General features: G+C 40.7%; 1 protein-coding gene across 1 annotated transcript in view; it reads right to left on the bottom strand.

Moving 5' to 3' along the window:
- vat1l (vesicle amine transport 1-like) overlaps positions 1 to 18,033 on the bottom strand; it is a 63,964-nt gene that overhangs the window by 31,231 nt on the left and 14,700 nt on the right. Inside the window, exons 4-5 of the mRNA XM_034190572.1 lie at positions 11,875 to 12,017; positions 3,468 to 3,571 (exon numbers count right to left, since the gene is read on the bottom strand). Coding sequence (XP_034046463.1) covers positions 3,468 to 3,571; positions 11,875 to 12,017 — 247 coding nt within the window. The remainder of the gene's footprint in view (positions 1 to 3,467; positions 3,572 to 11,874; positions 12,018 to 18,033) is intronic.

The following is an 18,033-nucleotide window of genomic DNA, read 5'->3' as shown; positions in this document are numbered from 1 at the left end:
CTATCAGCTCGGCACACGTATTACACGTCGTCACCATGGCAATCCCTTGGTGGAGAGGAAGATGGTTTCTTGGTCAATTCCTGGACCGGGTGGTGGACCCGGAGGTCCGGTCTTGATGCTCACTGTTTCTGACAACGTAAAATGGACCTCAGACTAAATGCAAATATAGTTAAGCGTCACTGCTTTCAGCCTGGTGATGTAAAGGCAGCACATCAAGCAGAGCAGTCTGGCATGCATGTGTTTAAGAAGAAGAAAAGAGAAGGTGAAAGTATTCACATCTAATCTGTTGTTTGTCATTTAGAAAGCCTGTAATATATCTCTCAATTATTAATTACTTAGTGGGTACTGCAAGTTTTCCACTTTTTGACCTGCCTGACCTGCGGGTCAACCTGTGGGTTACATGTTGACCTGCGCATCAATAGTAGATACCAAACACAGGAGGTGCTTCTCAAACTTTTGTGTCAGTCAAACTGCTGTGACCGGGGAAAGTAAAGCATGTGTACAAGCTGTGGGCTAAGCATGTTTTGTGGCACACACATTTTGTCATTCAGCCCAATTTTCATTTTCATGCATTACCGCTGTTGCCAAGTGCTTGCTCAGGGTGATGGGCAAGGTTAGATCTTACCCTTATGAAGCAATTTGAGGGGCCTTTTATTGTGATTAGACGCTGTGTAAATAAATTAAATTGAATTGAATGTGCCCTGTGATAGACTGGTGTCCTGTTCAGAGTGTAAAGCCTGCCTCACACCCTATGACTGCTGGAGTAGGATCCAGCCCCCTCCCCCCAGTGACCCTTAATTGGAATAAGCAGGTATAGAAAATGGATGGATGAATTAAAGATGTAACTTTCAGGGGTTTTTTTATTATTATTATTACTTAAGTGTTTTTCATGAATCACTGGGATACTAGTTCATTCACGTTTGTTTTTTGTTTTTTTTTACGTTTCAACAATGTTTTAATGCCACCACACAGCCTCCCAGCAAGCCCAGTAGGCCCTGAAAGCTGTGAGCAGTAGAAAGTGGCACCTTGCCACCACTACAAAGTCCATCATTTGAAGACAGAGACAGACAATCACTGTGATGGAACACAAGCAGCGATCAAGAAAGTCCCTCTTCTGATGGTTACTTCTCTGTACCCCTATAAGAAATGAGCATAGCCCACAAAATGACTGAGATATGCAATAGAAGACACAGACTGGATTTTGTTTGTGTGTTTTAAATATCAAATCTGCTGTGGTGACTCCGAGCAAAAAGAGAGAAGCCGAAAGAACTTACAGTAATTTTGGCCAATATCGGGCCAATACTAAAATACTGGTTTGCACCAATTGGTCGCACTCCTACTTTTCATAGTGTTGATTTTAATAGTGAATCACATCCAGTGGCAACCAGAAAAAGTGTTTTTCACTTCCCAGTTCGAGTTCTACGCTTTTGAAAATGGTTGCCAGTGATTTAACGTGCATGCTAATTCAATAAATTGGACTTAAGCATAAAAACAGTCACTGCGGTCCCTAAGTATAGTTAATTAGTTTTATACAAAAACTGACACAATTGTTAAAGAAAAGAAACCTATAGCTGATCATTTTAATGGTTATTTTGTTAAGGTAGGGAAAAACTTAGCAAATTCAATTGTATCTTCTAAAACATGCTCCTTAGATCACAGCAAAACAATAGAAACAGTTCTGGATTCAATGTTCATTAAAGGAACGGATGAAAAAGAAAATCAACTGATAGTGACCATTTTTGGTTAAATATTATTGACTGCATTGTTAAGCCTTTAACATATATCTGTAATTTGTCATTAATGACTGGAAAATTCCTTTCAAAATGAAAATGGCTTAAGTGATACCATTGTTCAAATCTGGTGACAAGCATGTTTTTTCAAATTATAGGCCAATCTCCCTCTTACCACAATTTTCTAAAATTTTGGAAAAGGTATTTGTAATGAGGTTAAATTATTTTTTTTATGAGGTTAAATGATTTTTTTAACTAAACATCATATCCTTAGCAAGCAGCAATACGGTTTTAGAAAGAATCACACTACTTCTTTGGCTGTAATGGCTTTCGTCGAACAAATTTCCAATGCGACTGAAAATAAGCAATATACTGTAGGGGTATTTTTTAGTTACAGAAAGCATTTGATACTATAGATCATACCTTGCTACTGGACAAATTACTGAAGTATGGTATCAGGGGAGTGGCACATGACTGGATAGCGAGCTACTTAGACAATAGGTATCAGTGTGTCTACATTGGTGGGACAAATTCCGAGTTCTTGAAGATTGGGTTCAGTCCTTGGGCCATTGTTTCTTTTGTATATCAATGATATATGTTTGGTTTCCAAGTACGTAAATTGTATTTTATTTGCAGATGATACGACTGTGTTTTGTAGTGGGGATCATTTGGGACAGCTCCTGGACAAGATGGAGAACGAATTACATAAATTTAAACAATGGTTCGATTTAAATAAATTATTGCTCCATTTTGGTAAAACTAAGTGCATCATATTTGGGAATAAGTCCAGGAATTTAAGCAAAAATCTATTATTACATGATATTGAAAGAGATCCAAAATTTCTTGGTGTTTATATTGACGATAGATTAAGCTGGAAAACACATATTAACTATGTTAAATCTAAAATGTCAAAAGCCATTGCAATTCTGCATAAAGCCCAGGACTTCCTCTCCCAACATGCATTAACCATTTTATAAATGACAATGTGTCAATGTTTGGGGAAATACATATAGAACTAATACTAAACCAGTTTTTCTATTGGAAAAGAAAGCTATAAGAATTATCAGTAATAAACCATATGGTGAGCCAACAAATCTGTTATTTGATGTCTGCAAATCTTAAAATTCTGGGACTTGGTTGATTATATTACAATACAGACTATGTATAAAGTCAAAACTAAGATTTTGCCTCTACATGTCCAGGATCTGTTTAAAATGAGGGATTCCAATTACAGTTTGAAAGGAACATTATTATTTGAGAAATTGAAGATCCATACTGTTAAATGTCATTGTGTTTCCATCAGGGGTGTTAATATTTGGAATAATTTTCCTGATATTAAAATACTTGGTACATTGGTTAGTTTTAAAAGGCTTTACAAAAAGAATATATTTACCTGTTATAATCTGAAGGATTAGGTTTATCATTTTTGTCATTGTTCACTATTACTTGTTTGGTTGTGTTTTGAAATTTCAGTGATTAAGTTAAATTGTTCATATGATTTTTCCTCTTTTTCTGTATAGTTGTCATTAGTATATATATATTTATATATGTATACAGTCTTTATTTTTAATGGTATAAGGGGAGGGTACTTATAAACCTTGCTTCTGTCTTCACTCTTTCAGCCACACGGGTTCTCTGTACATTGTTCCTTTGATGTTTTGTTGTGTCTTTATTGTTGCTAATCTGTGTGCCGGATGAATAAATTCATTCCATTCATTCATTCATTATCGTTACTACCATAGAGGATGTACGTTCCCAAGGGTTTCAGCAGACTCAGGCCTTTTCCTGTGGTTTCTCCACACAGACAGTCCAACACGATGTCAACTCCATCAGGGGAGATCCTAAAACATTAACACCAAAGTCAAGATGAGGGTCACGTTTCATAGGCACAGGTGCGTCCATATGCAGAAAGATATATGTCTGTTATCATGAAACTGCCCAGTACAGTCTAAATTGTGTGACTCTATTAAATCAGATGCCTTCTGGAGCAGCGCTGAGGTTTTATCTGACTAAGCACTGATTATTTGCACACAATGCAAATACCTTCCAGCATATAACTTTTTTTTTTTTTTTTTGCTTTGGATCCCCTATGCTGTTAGTATAACACAATTTACTAAAAAAAGCAGCATTTACCACATTATTTCTCTTTGGTGTCACGTTATTTCATGTTCGAAAATGTTTTCATTACTGCACGAGGACTAGATCAGACAACCACAAGCTCAAGCCTTAATGAGAAAGGAATGAATGTGAAAGAATGAAAGGCATGTACTTATCATGGGGAACATAATTCCTTACTTTCTGCCATGTGGCCATGGACACCCGTGTGGCTAAACTGCTTGGAGGTCTTGTGATTCCTGTGCTCTTGCTTTTTATTAAAAAAAGAAAAACCATTCACTTAATTGTACTTTGTTGCTGATCCCGAAAAGAATGTGTAGACCACAGATGAAAGCCACAATAATGCACTGCCACTGTTGGCATGTGGGCAGAAAACAAGAAACAATAACAGCTCATAAAAACAATATATCTCTGGTTTTTATGTCCTGATGGGTTCAGTTGTTCTGAGCAGACGTGCCTAGCTTAGAAGACTCACCACCATAGCCATAAATAAATGTACAGTGCCCTCCAAAAGTATTGGAACACTTGGTATTTCACACTATTTAATTTGTTCATGCCATTTTAAACACAAAAAATAAAAAATTCTAAAATGATGTTTATTAAAGTCAAACTGAAAGCAAATCTCTACAACTTGATATAAATTAATTAAAAATAGAAAGCAATAAGATGGGCTGCATAAGCAATGGAACGTGTTGTATAATACCTGTAAATAATCAATTTTATTGCCAGTTTTCTTCAGACAAGTCAGGGGATGGATACATGAAAATTTCCAAGTCACTGAATTTGTCTTGGACTTTATTTACATCAGTTATGAAGAAATACAAACAGTATGGCACTCTAAGGTAAATCCGTATAGAGTAGCTACTTCTCAAAAACTGAGTGACTGTGCAGGAACGAAAAGAGTGAGTAAAGCCACCAAGACACCCAGACAACACAGAAGGACTTGAAGGCTTCTGTGGCTGTGACTGGAGAAGAATTTTCTTTCACCAAAACAGATCAAATCTAGGATTGCATGTCAGATGTACCTTCTAACACAATGTAGCTGTACTTTCAGGGCTTCTTTTGAAAATCCTCAGTTTTTCAGAACTATCTACTCCATACAGATTTACCAACCTGATGGAGCTTGAGAGGTGCTGTAAAGAGGAATGGGTGAAACTACCCAAAGATAGGTGCTCCAAGATTGTGGCATCACATTCAGGAAGACCTGAGGTTGTAATTGCTGCTAAAGGTACATCAACAAAGTATTGAACAAATGCTGTGAATACTTATGTGTATGTGATTTCTCAATTATTACACAATTTACAATTACACAATTTATTCCATTTTAACCCTAACTCATTTTAACCCTAACCCTAAATGTAGAAAAAGTGAAGCGCTGTGAATACTTTCCGGATGTATGGTAACACTTTTAACATTATTGCTGGTGCAATCAGCAATACAACAGTTTTAATTAAACCACAAAAATACCATTAACAAGCATTTTGGAGAAGTATTGTGCAGTTATTTGTTTTACCCTTGGTGCTGGTTGCTATGGTTGTGGAAGACAAGGCAGATTTCAAGAATGTACTGGAAGCAAGCTTAATGTTACAGTTATTTACTGACATCATCAATCTTAGAGAGAAGAAAATGCTATCTGATTGTCATTCTCGTAATTTTCTACTGTTGTTTCTCTCTCTCCCTCTCTCACACACAGACAAAGATAGTCTAGCGTCATTCTCTCATGGAAGTCATAGAAAGATATGCGTTGCAAACTTAATACCATTACTTTATTGGATCATGTTGAAATTGAGGATGGACCAGTGGTTGTTCCAGTAATAGCAAAGATTTCGTGTCTGCTACCTACAACGCGCGTGGAATGTCTCAAACCTATACCTACTTCTAGGCATCTTATATATGCTACTCTGGAACCACCCCTAAACCCAAACAGTTTCACCTGTCAACCCCACTGAGGTCCTTAGACTGGGTCTCATTGACGTAAGATCACTATCCTCAAAATCATTGTTGATTAATGATCTAATTATTGATCATCACTTAGATATGATTGGGTTCTGTGAAACCTGGCTTAACCCTACAGCTGTCCTCCCCTTAAATGAAGCATGCCCACCAGCATATACATTTAGTCACGTCCCTCATGATGCGAAGCAAGGCGGGGGTATTGCTCTTATTTCTAAATCTAGGTTTAGCTTATTAGCTGTTGGGGGTCACAAATATAACTCGTTTGAGCATCTGATTCTCCGCTCCGCTCAGGATATTACGCATTGCCAAGGTCAGAAGGATAAAAATCAGCCGTATTACTTTGTCACTGTATATAGGCCTCCTGGCCCATATTCTGAATTCTTAGATGAATTTGGTGCATTCATCTCTAACTTGTCAACTAGTGCAGATAACATTCTGATCATTGGTGACTTTAAGGTTCATATAAATAAGCCTTCTGATCCCCTCTGCAAATCATTTATGGAAATTGTGGATGCATTAGGATTTCTGCAATGCATTCGGGATTCGACGCACATTAGTGGAAATACCCTGGATCTGGTTCTCGCACATGGTACTGCTGTCACGAATATTGGCATCATGCCTCTTACATCAGTGGTCTCTGATCACTCACTTATTAAGTTTACAGTTTCGCTGCCGTGTTTAGTGGAACAATAACCTTATTTATCACTGCAGCGATGCATCAACTCCTCAACTAAGACTGAACTAGAAGCTAGACTGCCTGATGTCTTAGCCTCACTTTTGACAAATACCTAGTCAGTAAACAGACTTGTGGATAGTTTAGCTCAGTGCTCAAAATGACACTCGACATGATTGCACCACCTGTGTTGAAACCAAGCTCCCCCAAATTGCAGTCACCTTGGTTCAATGATTACCTGCGTGACCTCAAGCATAAAGCAAGAGGTCTAGAACGGAAATGGCATTGTTCAATGTATTCCACCTTGGGTGGCGTGATCCTATCTTAGACTATAAGCATGCATTACTGGCTACAAAGCGGACCTATTACTCTGATTTGATCAACAAAAACAAGCATAACTCAAAGTTCTTGTTCGACACAGTGGCAACACTTATTCATGGACAACCACCTGTAGCTCGCTCTCCTTTACAGCAAAGATTTACTAGATTACTTTGAGAAGAAAATAGATGACATTAGGTTGAACATATCCCAGCATGCCTTAACCCAGTCGCTACACCCTGCTATTGAGGTGGGTGCCACTACTGAGGTATTACCTAGATTTACAGAATTTGATAGTATCTCTCTAGACATGCTGACGAAACTCGTAACGTCAACAAAAAGCACAACCTGGTTATTTGATCCTATATCAACAAAACTGTTTAAGGACCTGTGCTGGAAATTATTAATCTTTCTTTAACTTCTGGATCTGTTCCTAAACTTTTCAAATCTGCAGTGATTAAACCATTACTTAAGAAACCTAATCTTGACCCTAGTGTATTGAAAAACTATTGGCCGATATCAAATCTATCATTTTGCTCTAAAATTCTGGAAAAAGTGGTGTCATGACAGCTCGTAGACTATCTTACTGAGAATAATCTCTTTGAGCCACTGCAGTCTGCTTTTAGAAAATATCATTCCACAGAGACGGCTCTCACTACAGTGGTGAATGATCTTCTGCTTACATTGGACTCGGACACCACTACAGTTCTGTTGCTGTTAGATCTCAGTGCTACATTTGATACAGTGGGTCATCATATTCTACTTGATAGGCTGGAAAATCATTTTGGGATTACTGGGAGTGCCCTTGCATGGCTGACGTCATACTTAACCAGTTGTTCTCACTGTGTTTTGTACAGTAACACTACCTCTAACCTTAGTGACATGAAATTTGGGGTTCCTCAGGGGTCTGACTTAGGCCCCCTGCTTTTCTCCCTTTATATAGCACCCCTTGGGCACATATTGCGGCATTTTGGGATTACCTTTCACTGCTATGCAGATGATACTCAGTTATATATGCTGATAACTGCTAGTAATCTCGTTCACATAAAATCCTTAGAAGATTGTCATGCAGCAGTGAGAAGTTGGATGTGTAGAAACTTCCTACTTTTACACTCTGAAAAGACTGAAATGATGGTTCTTGGTCCAGTGAGACATCGGCATCAATTTGACCAGTTAACACTCAGCCTAGGCTCGTGTTTTATACATCACACTGACAAAGTGAGGAACCTTAGGGTAATTTTTGGTCCTTCGTTGTCCTTTGGCCTCCATATTAGAAATATTACTAGGACTGCTTTCTTCCACCTGCGAAATATAGCGAAGATTCGTCCCATCCTTTCTATGGCTGATGCTGAGACCCTGATCCATGCGTTCATCTCTATGCATGTTCTATTTTCTGGTTTACCACAGTCTAGCATTAGGGCTCTCCAATTGGTTCAAAATGCTGCAGCCAGACTTTTGACACGAAGCAGAAAGTTCGACCACATTACACCCCATTTTGGTGTCTCTTCACTGGCTTCCCTGTCCCAGTGAGATCAGATTTTAAGGTTCTGCTACTAACCTATAAAATTATTTAGGGACTGCACCTACCCTACCTAGCTGACGTAATAAACCTTAACGTACCGGCCCGGCCGTTACGTTCTCAGGGTGCAGGACTACTTTGTGTCCCTAGGGTGAATAAGAAGTCTGCAGGTCACAGAGCTTTCCTCCTATCGTGCCCCTGTTCTGTGGAATGGTCTCCCTGCGTCAATAAAACAATCAGATTCTGTGAGACTTCAAGTCCAGACTTAAGACGCACTTATTTTCCTTCATATGGCTAGCATACTGGTACAGTTTTGTTTTCCCGCTTTTTACTCTTTTAATTCATTTATTAGTAATTGGAGCGGGCCGCGGCCTCAACTTCACCTAAATTCTGGGTCTTTTAGTGAAGTTTAGGGCTAGCAGCCGGCGATCACCTAGTATTTCTTCTGTTTTTTCTTGTTGATTAATGCTGGCAAATTATACAGTATTTTTTGTCTTTCTGATGCCTGATTCTGTTTAAGGTGCAGCTCCATCCAGAGATGGGAGTTGTGTTTGTGTTGGCGACCCTCCTGTCCTGTGCACCAACAGCAATTCTTGTATATTCGTCCATGAATTGTTCTGTGAATTATTTCTGTAATTTATGTTTGTAGCATGGCCCAAATCAAATCATTTTATTTATATAGAGCCAAATCACAACAAACAGTTGCCTCAAGGCGCTTTAATTGTAAGGCAAAAGCCATACAATAATTACAGAAAAACCCCAACAGTCAAAACGACCCCCTATGAGTAAGCACTCGGCGACAGTGGGAAGGAAAAACTCTCTTTTAACAGGAAGAAACCTCCAGCAGAACCAGGCTCAGGGAGGGGCAGTCTTCTGCTGGGACTGGTTGGGCTGAGGGGAGAGATCAGGAAAAAGACATGCTGTGGAAGAGAACAGAGATCAATCACTAATGATGAAATGCAGAGTGGTGCATACAGAGCAAAAATAGGTGAATAAAAAGAAACACTCAGTGCATCATGGGAACCCCCCAGCAGTCTAAGTCTATAGCAGCATAACTAAGGGATGGTTCAGGGTCACCTGATCCAACCCTAACTATAAGCTTTAGCAAAAAAGGAAAGTTTTAAGCTTAATCTTAAAAGTAGAGAGGGTGTCTGTCTCCTAATCCGAATTGGGAGCTGGTTCCACAGGAGAGGAGCCTGAAAGCTGAAGGCTCTGCCTCCCATTCTACTCTTACAATCCTAGGAACTACAAGTAAGCCTGCAGTCTGAGAGCGAAGCGCTCTATTGGGGTGATATGGTACTATGAGGTCCCTAAGATAAGAGGGGACCTGATTATTCAAAACCTTATAAGTAAGAAGAAGAATTTTAAATTCTATTCTGGAATTAACAGGAAGCCAATGAAGAGAAGCCAATATGGTGAAATATGTTCTCGTCCTTCTAGTCCCTGTCAGTACTCTAGCTGCAGCATTTGAATTAACTGAAGACTTTCAGGGAACTTTTAGGACAACCTGATAATAATGAATTACAATAGTCCAGCCTAGAAGAAATAAATGCATGAATTAGCTTTTCAGCATCACTCTGAGACAAGACCTTTCTAATTTTAGAGATATTGCGCAAATGCAAAAAAGCAGTCCTACATATTTGCGTAATATGCACATTGAAGGACATATCCTGATCAAAAATGACTCCAAGATTTCTCACAGTATTACTGGAGGTCAGGGTAATGCCATCCAGAGTAAGGATCTGGTTAGACACCATGTTTCTAAGATTTGTGGGGCCAAGTACAAAACTTGAGTTTTATCTGAATTGAAAAGCAGGAAATTAGAGGTCATCCATGTCTTTATGTCTGAAAGACATTCCTGCAGTTTAACTAATTGGTGTGTGTCCTCTGTCTTCATGGATAGATAAAGCTGGGTATCATCTGCATAACAATGAAAATTTAAGCAATGCTTTCTAATAATACTGCCTAAGGGAAGCATGTATAAAGTGAATAAAATCGGTCCTAGCACAGAACCTTGTGGAACTCCATAATTAACCTTAGTCCATGAAGAAGACTCCCCATTTACATGAACAAATTGTAATCTATTAGATAAATATGATTCAAACCACTGCAGCGCAGTGCCTTTAATACCTATGGCATGCTCTAATCTCTGTAATAAAATTTTATGGTCAACAGTATCAAAAGCTGCACTGAGGTCTAACAGGACGAGCACAGAGATGAGTCCACTGTCTGAGGCCATAAGAAGATCATTTGTAACCTTCACTAATGCTGTTTCTGTACTATGATGAATTCTGAAACCTGACTGAAACTCTTCAAATAGACCATTCCTCTGCAGATGATCAGTTAGCTGTTTTACAACTACCCTTTCAAGAATTTTTGAGAGAAAGGGAAGGTTGGAGATTGGCCTATAATTAGCTAAGATAGCTGGGTCAAGTGATGGCTTTTTAAGTAATGGTTTAATTACTGCCATCTTAAAAGCATAGCCGACATAGCCAACATAGCCGGTACATAGCCAACTAATAAAGATAGATTGATCATATTTAAGATCAAAGCATTAATTAATAGTAGGGCTTCCTTGAGCAGCCTGGTAGGAATGGGGTCTAATAGACATGTTGATGGTTTGGAGGAAGTGACTAATGAAAATAACTCAGACAGAACAATCAGAGAGAAAGAGAGCAGAGAGTCACCCCTTTGAGTCTGGTCTGCTTGAGGTTTCTTCCTCAGAGGGAGTTTTTCCTTACCACCGTTGCTCTGGGGGTTGATAAGATTAGACCTTACCTGTGTGAAGCGCCTTGAGGCAACTCTGTTGTGATTTGGCGCTATATAAAGGAAAATAAAATGAAATTGAAAACTGAAGTTGCAAACGTTTCACGCAGTATAAGAAAGTGGAAGTTAACTACTTCAGAATTCTACTACTGTGCAAGACTTCCAGACTTCGGACATGGCAGCCATTGGTGGAAGCACAAAAACTTCCAGTTTGCCCCATTTCCTGTACATCACAGAACATAAATTAATCAATGATGCCCGATTTGACATGAAGAGCAGGTGGAAGTGCAGCCCTTGTGTAATTTCCAGGCCCTGAGCAACAAAATATTTTGCATCTACAGTGTCCATGGACATACTTGCAATTAAGCTTCATTTGTACACAGAAGAAGGAATTACCATAAAGAATCAATGACAAGTTAATGTTTTCGAACACCATGGGTGTATGAGGGTGTAGTTATGCCCACTGTATGATTATCGCCCCCGGCACTGAGAGGAAGGAAAACAAACCGCCCAGCTCCGTTGCCAGTGCAGACCTCCACCCGACACGATGCTGCGGTTCACTGAGATGAGCTGTGTTGTCATAGTGACCAAAGCCATGCGAGACCAAATAAGGCAACAGGTAGCATCTGCATCCACGCAGAGCGCACGGCCCACATTATTGCGTTTGTTCACATTTATCACATGCTACAACAAAACTGGGGCCTTGTTGGGAAAATGGGAGGCTCACAACTAACAGCTTTAAACTAATCATTTAGTGAGCGCACAAGGTACAGCACAGACAAAGCTTGTATGCTTACTTTTTGATTTCCTGTATGTAGTCAGCGTTTCTGTCGAAGAGGTGAGTCACGGAGTCTCTGATGGCTGCATGTTTGAAACATGAGGCAATCCCATAGACAGTAACACCGGGCACAGTGGAGCACAGCTGAGCCACAGCTTGACCCTGAAAATAACAAACAGTTGTAACATCGTATCGCTCTCTGAAAATACAAAGACAAGATCTACTGACTGCAAATGTACCATCAACACACAAACAAACACAATCCACCATGAAAGAAAAAAATTCATATACAACTAAACATAGTATAACATAGCCCGTGTTAATTTTAATTTAATGAAATTTTGCTAATGTTTTCATATTGTTGTTAAATGGTTGTTTACTAAACTAGTGCAGTCCCTGTAGGAAGTTAGTATTCCTATAGAAAATTGGAAGCTTAAGTAGATTTTTCATGAATGGTCGTATGAGGCTGTGTTTGAAGGTGGGATGTACAAAGAGGTGTACTTACTCTTACATAGTTTTAACAGACAAAATGCACCTTAGTTAAGGTGACTTAGTGTGACTCACGGCGGAACAGCTTGTATGAGCGAACCATGAAAACATTGGGCCAACAGGCAGGCATGCACAATGCCGTTGCGATGGTTTGTGCATGCGGGAGCAGCTGTGAAGAATAAATAAATAATAAAAAAAAAATACATGCTGCGACAGTTTCGTGCACGCGGGAACACAGTGCGAGCAGCTGCGCCATGTGTAACCGCATTGCACAGCTGCTGTGAAAAAAAAAAAAATACATGTCACCCACGGGATTCGAACCTGCACTTTCCAAAAGCTCTGATTGCCAGCCAGGAACTTTACCACTGAGCTACCATCGCTATCCTGTAAAAGGTGCAGGAAAACACCTGATATCAAGTCCACAAAATCCACAATCTGGATCAAGGGTCTCATGTCTAAAGACTTGCATGGATTTCCTCCTACAACACGGCGTACGCCAAAACGCAGAAACTGGCGTAAGCACAAAAATTTCCAGATGTGTCAAAGTGTGCGTAAGCATGGATCCACGCATGTTCCATTTGTACATCCCACTGAATGTGGAATTGAGCGCACACGCACCAAACTGTGCCCTGGCCACGCCCTATTTAAATATGCAAATCCATGCAAATAGGCCGTTGGAGCTGGGATACTCCGTGCCGTCTCGTCAGTCAACATGAACACAGAAAAGAAATCATACGGAGTGGATCATAAGGTACAGATGACTGGACATGATGTGGAGACGCACAGAGATAGTTTTTTTTTTACCCTGTCACACGGAATAAACTGTAAAAAAGTTAGCCGGGGCATGTGTGTGTGAGGCCGCAACACTGTCGGCTCAGGGTAGCGGCACACACACACACACACACACACAGACACACACACACACTCTGATGTTAAAACATGAGGGGCACTACGTGTTTATTGACAAACGTAGGGGGACAATCGGGGGACTGTTAAGAAGCTCTCATTTCATGATCAAGAAACAAAAAGGAAATGATAATAACAAAAAATGGAAAAAAATTTAATGTGCACATGCCCATATGTGCCCACGCTGGATCCATTCGGCCCATTTTACGAGAATGAACTATTCAGAAGGGGGCATGAAATGCGGGATGACACGGGGGGGCAGTGTCATGGTTAGGAGAAGGGGTTAGGGTTAGACTAGTAAAATAAAAATCTGTGTCATGGAAATGTCACTCAATTCGTGACAGGAGCATGACAGAGTGGTTGGGGCAGCCCAGTCTCATGCCTTTCTGTTAGTCAGGATGAATGAGTCATGCGTTGAACTAGGCCACCCAGCCACGATTTAATTAGCTGCATTTGCGCATCACATGTGGTTTGAACAATGATGGAATGAATTTGTTCCCTATTGCCAAAAAACAAATCCGATTACATTAGGGAAACTGGCTCTCGCTGCAAATTGCACTGTAATGTGGGAATGTGATGTACCTGGATGACAGAGAGATGATTGCGTGCCACACTGCTGACATGGTTCAGCTCAAGGTTGACTGGCACACTCAGCCAGCTCTCGCTGGAATGCCCTTGTTGCCAGCTGGCCCACCCGGCTCCTCGCCATATTGTGCACTGGGTGGGCCGCAAGTCTGTGCACAACTCCAATCACAGTGGTCTTGGTAATTGAAATCGGATTATAAGCCAGTTATCTTCATTTGCAAAATCCTTGCATTCCCTGAATACACACTTACATCGGATTTTCTGTGTAGGCTCTCAGTTGTCCAGGTGGTTTCCATAGTAGAGAAGCTTGAATCTTCGAATGGACTGGGGTTGCTTGACGCGAGGACGTTCGCTTCAAATTGCAGAAGCTTCCTCAGCTGAAATTCTTGCTCTGGTGGTCTGACTTCTGTCTTGACTCTTGTAGAGAAGAATAATCAAGAAGTCACAAAAGCTGGAGTTTTAAACCTAACCAGACACCTCCTACCGAGAGGCAGACTGCTATAGGCCAGTGACTAAACAATAGCTCTAACTAGCACCTATTGTGCTCTAGTTAGCACCCTCCTAATGACAGGGCAGCTGTCCCCCCTAATGATGGGACGGACCCTCTCTTGATGGCTTCCTTGACGACTCTGCTGATGACGTGAATGACTCATTACCATGAACAAAAGACTGAAACTGCTTTGACCTGAGTACCCCATTGTAAACAGGAATAAGCGTGTCTCAGACCCCCCTCCCCGGTTAAGGTTGGGTTTCAAACGTTCACAAAGAATGCCTCCTTGACCCCTCTCTCAAACCATTTCTTCTCTCTGGCAATATTTTAACTTCCTTGTCCTCAAACGTGTGGTTAGTGTCTTTAAGGTGGAGATGAACTGCAGACTGAGGTCCCACTGGCGCCCTCTCTGCGGTGCTGGTATAGCCTTTTGTGTAAAGGTTGCTTAGTCTCACCTATGTAGTGTTCGTTACAGTTTTCCTGACATCTGATAGAATACACTACATTGCTCTGTTTGTAACGAGGGATCCTGTCCTTAGGGTGAACTAATTTCTGTCTCAAGGTGTTAACCGGTTTAAAGTAAACTGGGATTTTGTGCTGTCTGAAGATCCTCTGTAGTTTTTCCCCTACTCCTGCTAAATAAGGGAGAGACACTCCTCTTCTTCTTGTCTCCGTCTCCTGTCTATCTGATCTCTTTGTTCTCTGGGACTTCTGCACTTTGTCCAGGGACCATCGTGGGTACCCACAACCTGTGAGGGCTTTCCGGACAAGTTGTTGTTGTTCTTTAGCCCTTCCCTCTGCAGTTGTGGGCACCTGTAGGGCTCTGTGTTGAAGCGTCCTGATCACCCCGAGCTTGTGTTCAAGGGGGTGGTTTGAGCCAAAGAACAGATATTGGTCAGTGTGAGTTGGTTTTCTGTAAACCCCTGTCTGGAGCTGCCTGTTCTCTCCAATCATAACATCACAGTCCAAGAAGGCTAAATGGTTGTTTCTGCCCTCACAGTATGTGGGTACCCACGATGGTCCCTGGACAAAGTGCAGAAATCCCAGAGAACAAAGAGATCAGATAGACAGGAGACGGAGACAAGAAGAAGAGGAGTGTCTCGCCCTTATTTAGCAGGAGTAGGGGAAAAACTACAGAGGATCTTCAGACAGCACAAAATCCCAGTTTACTTTAAACCGGTTAACACCTTGAGACAGAAATTAGTTCACCCTAAGGACAGGATCCCTAGTTACAAACAGAGCAATGTAGTGTATTCTATCAGATGTCAGGAAAACTGTAATGAACACTACATAGGTGAGACTAAGCAACCTTTACACAAAAGGCTATACCAGCACCGCAGAGAGGGCGCCAGTGGACCTCAGTCTGCAGGTCATCTCCACCTTAAAGACACTAACCACACGTTTGAGGACAAGGAAGTTAAATTATTAGCCAGAGAGAAGAAATGGTTTGAGAGAGGGGTCAAGGAAGCATTCTTTGTAAAACAGTTGAAACCTAGCCTTAACAGGGGAGGGGGTCTCAGACACGCTTTGTCCCCTGTTTATAATGGGGTACTCAGGTCAAAGCAGTTTCAGTCTTTTGTTCATGGTAATGAGTCATTCACGTCATCAGCAGAGTCATCAAGGGAGCCATCAAGATAGGGTCCGTCCCATCATTAGGGGGGACAGTTGCCCTGTCATTAGGAGGGTGCTAACTAGAGCACAATACGTGCTAATTAGAGCTATTGTTTAGTCACTGGCCTATAGCAGTCTGCCTCTCGGTAGGAGGTGTCTGGTTAGGTTTAAAACTCCAGCTTTGTGACATCTTGATTATTCTTCTCTACAAGAGTCAAGACAGAAGTCAGACCACCAGAGCAAGAATTTTAGCTGAGGAAGCTTCTGCGATTTGAAGCGAAACGTCCTTGCGTCAAGCAACCCAGTCCAGTCGAAGATTCAAGCTTCTCTACTTACATCGGATTGCACCATTTGCAAGGTCCTATAATGCAGTCACTGTTTCATGCGTCATTCTGCCCATGCTTTTACATCCACCCACATAATTGCAAACACATGGGTATTTTAATTGCTCATCAGTGTGTTGCTGATGTGCAAATCACTCTGATAACTTCATGTTTTCACACTATTAACAGTTCCCAGCATCACCCGTAGTATGTGGTAGCAATGGAACAATAGCTGTAGAAACGTGTGTATGCCAGCCAGGATTTTTGCGTGACGCACTACACATTTCCACGGTCATTTTGCTTTTGATACATCTGAATGTTGGCACTGAGACGGCCATATATCACGCCTTTGTGCGTATGCGCGCTTTATGCATAAGGCCCCAGATCCGGATCAAATTTTGTCAGGTGATAGTGAGAGCCAGTCAGCACCTCTCTTTCAAATATGAGAGTGATTGGAGCATGTTTGATGAAGATGGGGAGATGATGTCTCGTGGTTAAGTGTTGGGCATGAGACCAGAAGATCCTCATTTCAAATCCCAGCCCGACCAAAAAATCACTAAGGGCCCTTGGGAAAGGTCCTTACTCCCCTAGTTGCTCCCGGTGTGTAGTGAGTACCTTGTATGGCAGCACCCTCACATCGGGGTGAATGTGAGGCATTATTGTAAAGTGCTTTGAGTGTCTGATGCAGGTGGAAAAGTGCTATATAAATGTAGTCCATTTAAGATATACTGTAATGTAAAATATACATTAAATGGGGTTTTCAATGTTAAATTTGAATGGCCATAAAATCTGTAACCCGGATCAACTCTGTCAGTCAATAAAGGATACCATCCTACATATGTTTTTAACAGAGTTATGAATTTTTGAAATTTGTTCAATGTTTAAGGATATGGATTCAAGATTTTTACTGACTTTGACCTTAAAAATTGAATCAGTTGTTGCCTATCAGGAATCCTCTGTTTGGCGGAGGTAATAAGCAAATGTATGTTCATTTTTCACTATTTACTTTATTTTGTCACCTGCAATATGTTAGAAAACTGGGCTGCAAGTATCTTTGTGTTCTCATTTATTAATTATTACACCTCATCAATTATTACACCTGCATTAAATATTTTTCATTAAATATTTTATCTTTAAGTTATTCATAAATTAAGTTTCAGCTTGATTACTAATTAATTTCTGACATGAAAGAGGAAAATACCTCAAATTCGTTTTTTTGTTTTATTACACTGGACAAGTATCTGTTGGGCAGCTACTCAACAAAAATATAAACGCAACACTTTTGGTTTTGCTCCCATTTTGTATGAGATGAACTCAAAGATCTAAAACTTTTTCCACATACACAATATCGCCATTTCCCTCAAATATTGTTCACAAACCAGTCTAAATCTGTGATAGTGAGCACTTCTCCTTTGCTGAGATAATTCATCCCACCTCACAGGTGTGCCATATCAAGATGCTGATTAGACACCATGATTAGTGCACAGGTGTGCCTTAGACTGGCCACAATAAAAGGCCACTCTGAAAGGTGCAGTTTTATCACACAGCACAATGCCACAGATGTCACAAGATTTGAGGGAGCGTGCAATTGGCATGCTGACAGCAGGAATGTCAACCAGAGCTGTTGCTCACGTATTGAATGTTCATTTCTCTACCATAAGCCGTCTCCAAAGGTGTTTCAGAGAATTTGGCAGTACATCCAACCAGCTTCACAACCGCAGACCACATGTAACCACACCAGCCAAGGACCTCCACATCCAGCATGTTCACCTCC

The sequence above is a fragment of the Thalassophryne amazonica genome, chromosome 2 (assembly GCF_902500255.1).
Source record: "Thalassophryne amazonica chromosome 2, fThaAma1.1, whole genome shotgun sequence".
NCBI classification, from domain to species: domain Eukaryota; kingdom Metazoa; phylum Chordata; class Actinopteri; order Batrachoidiformes; family Batrachoididae; genus Thalassophryne; species Thalassophryne amazonica.
This window is presented reverse-complemented; position numbering and strand designations above follow the sequence as displayed.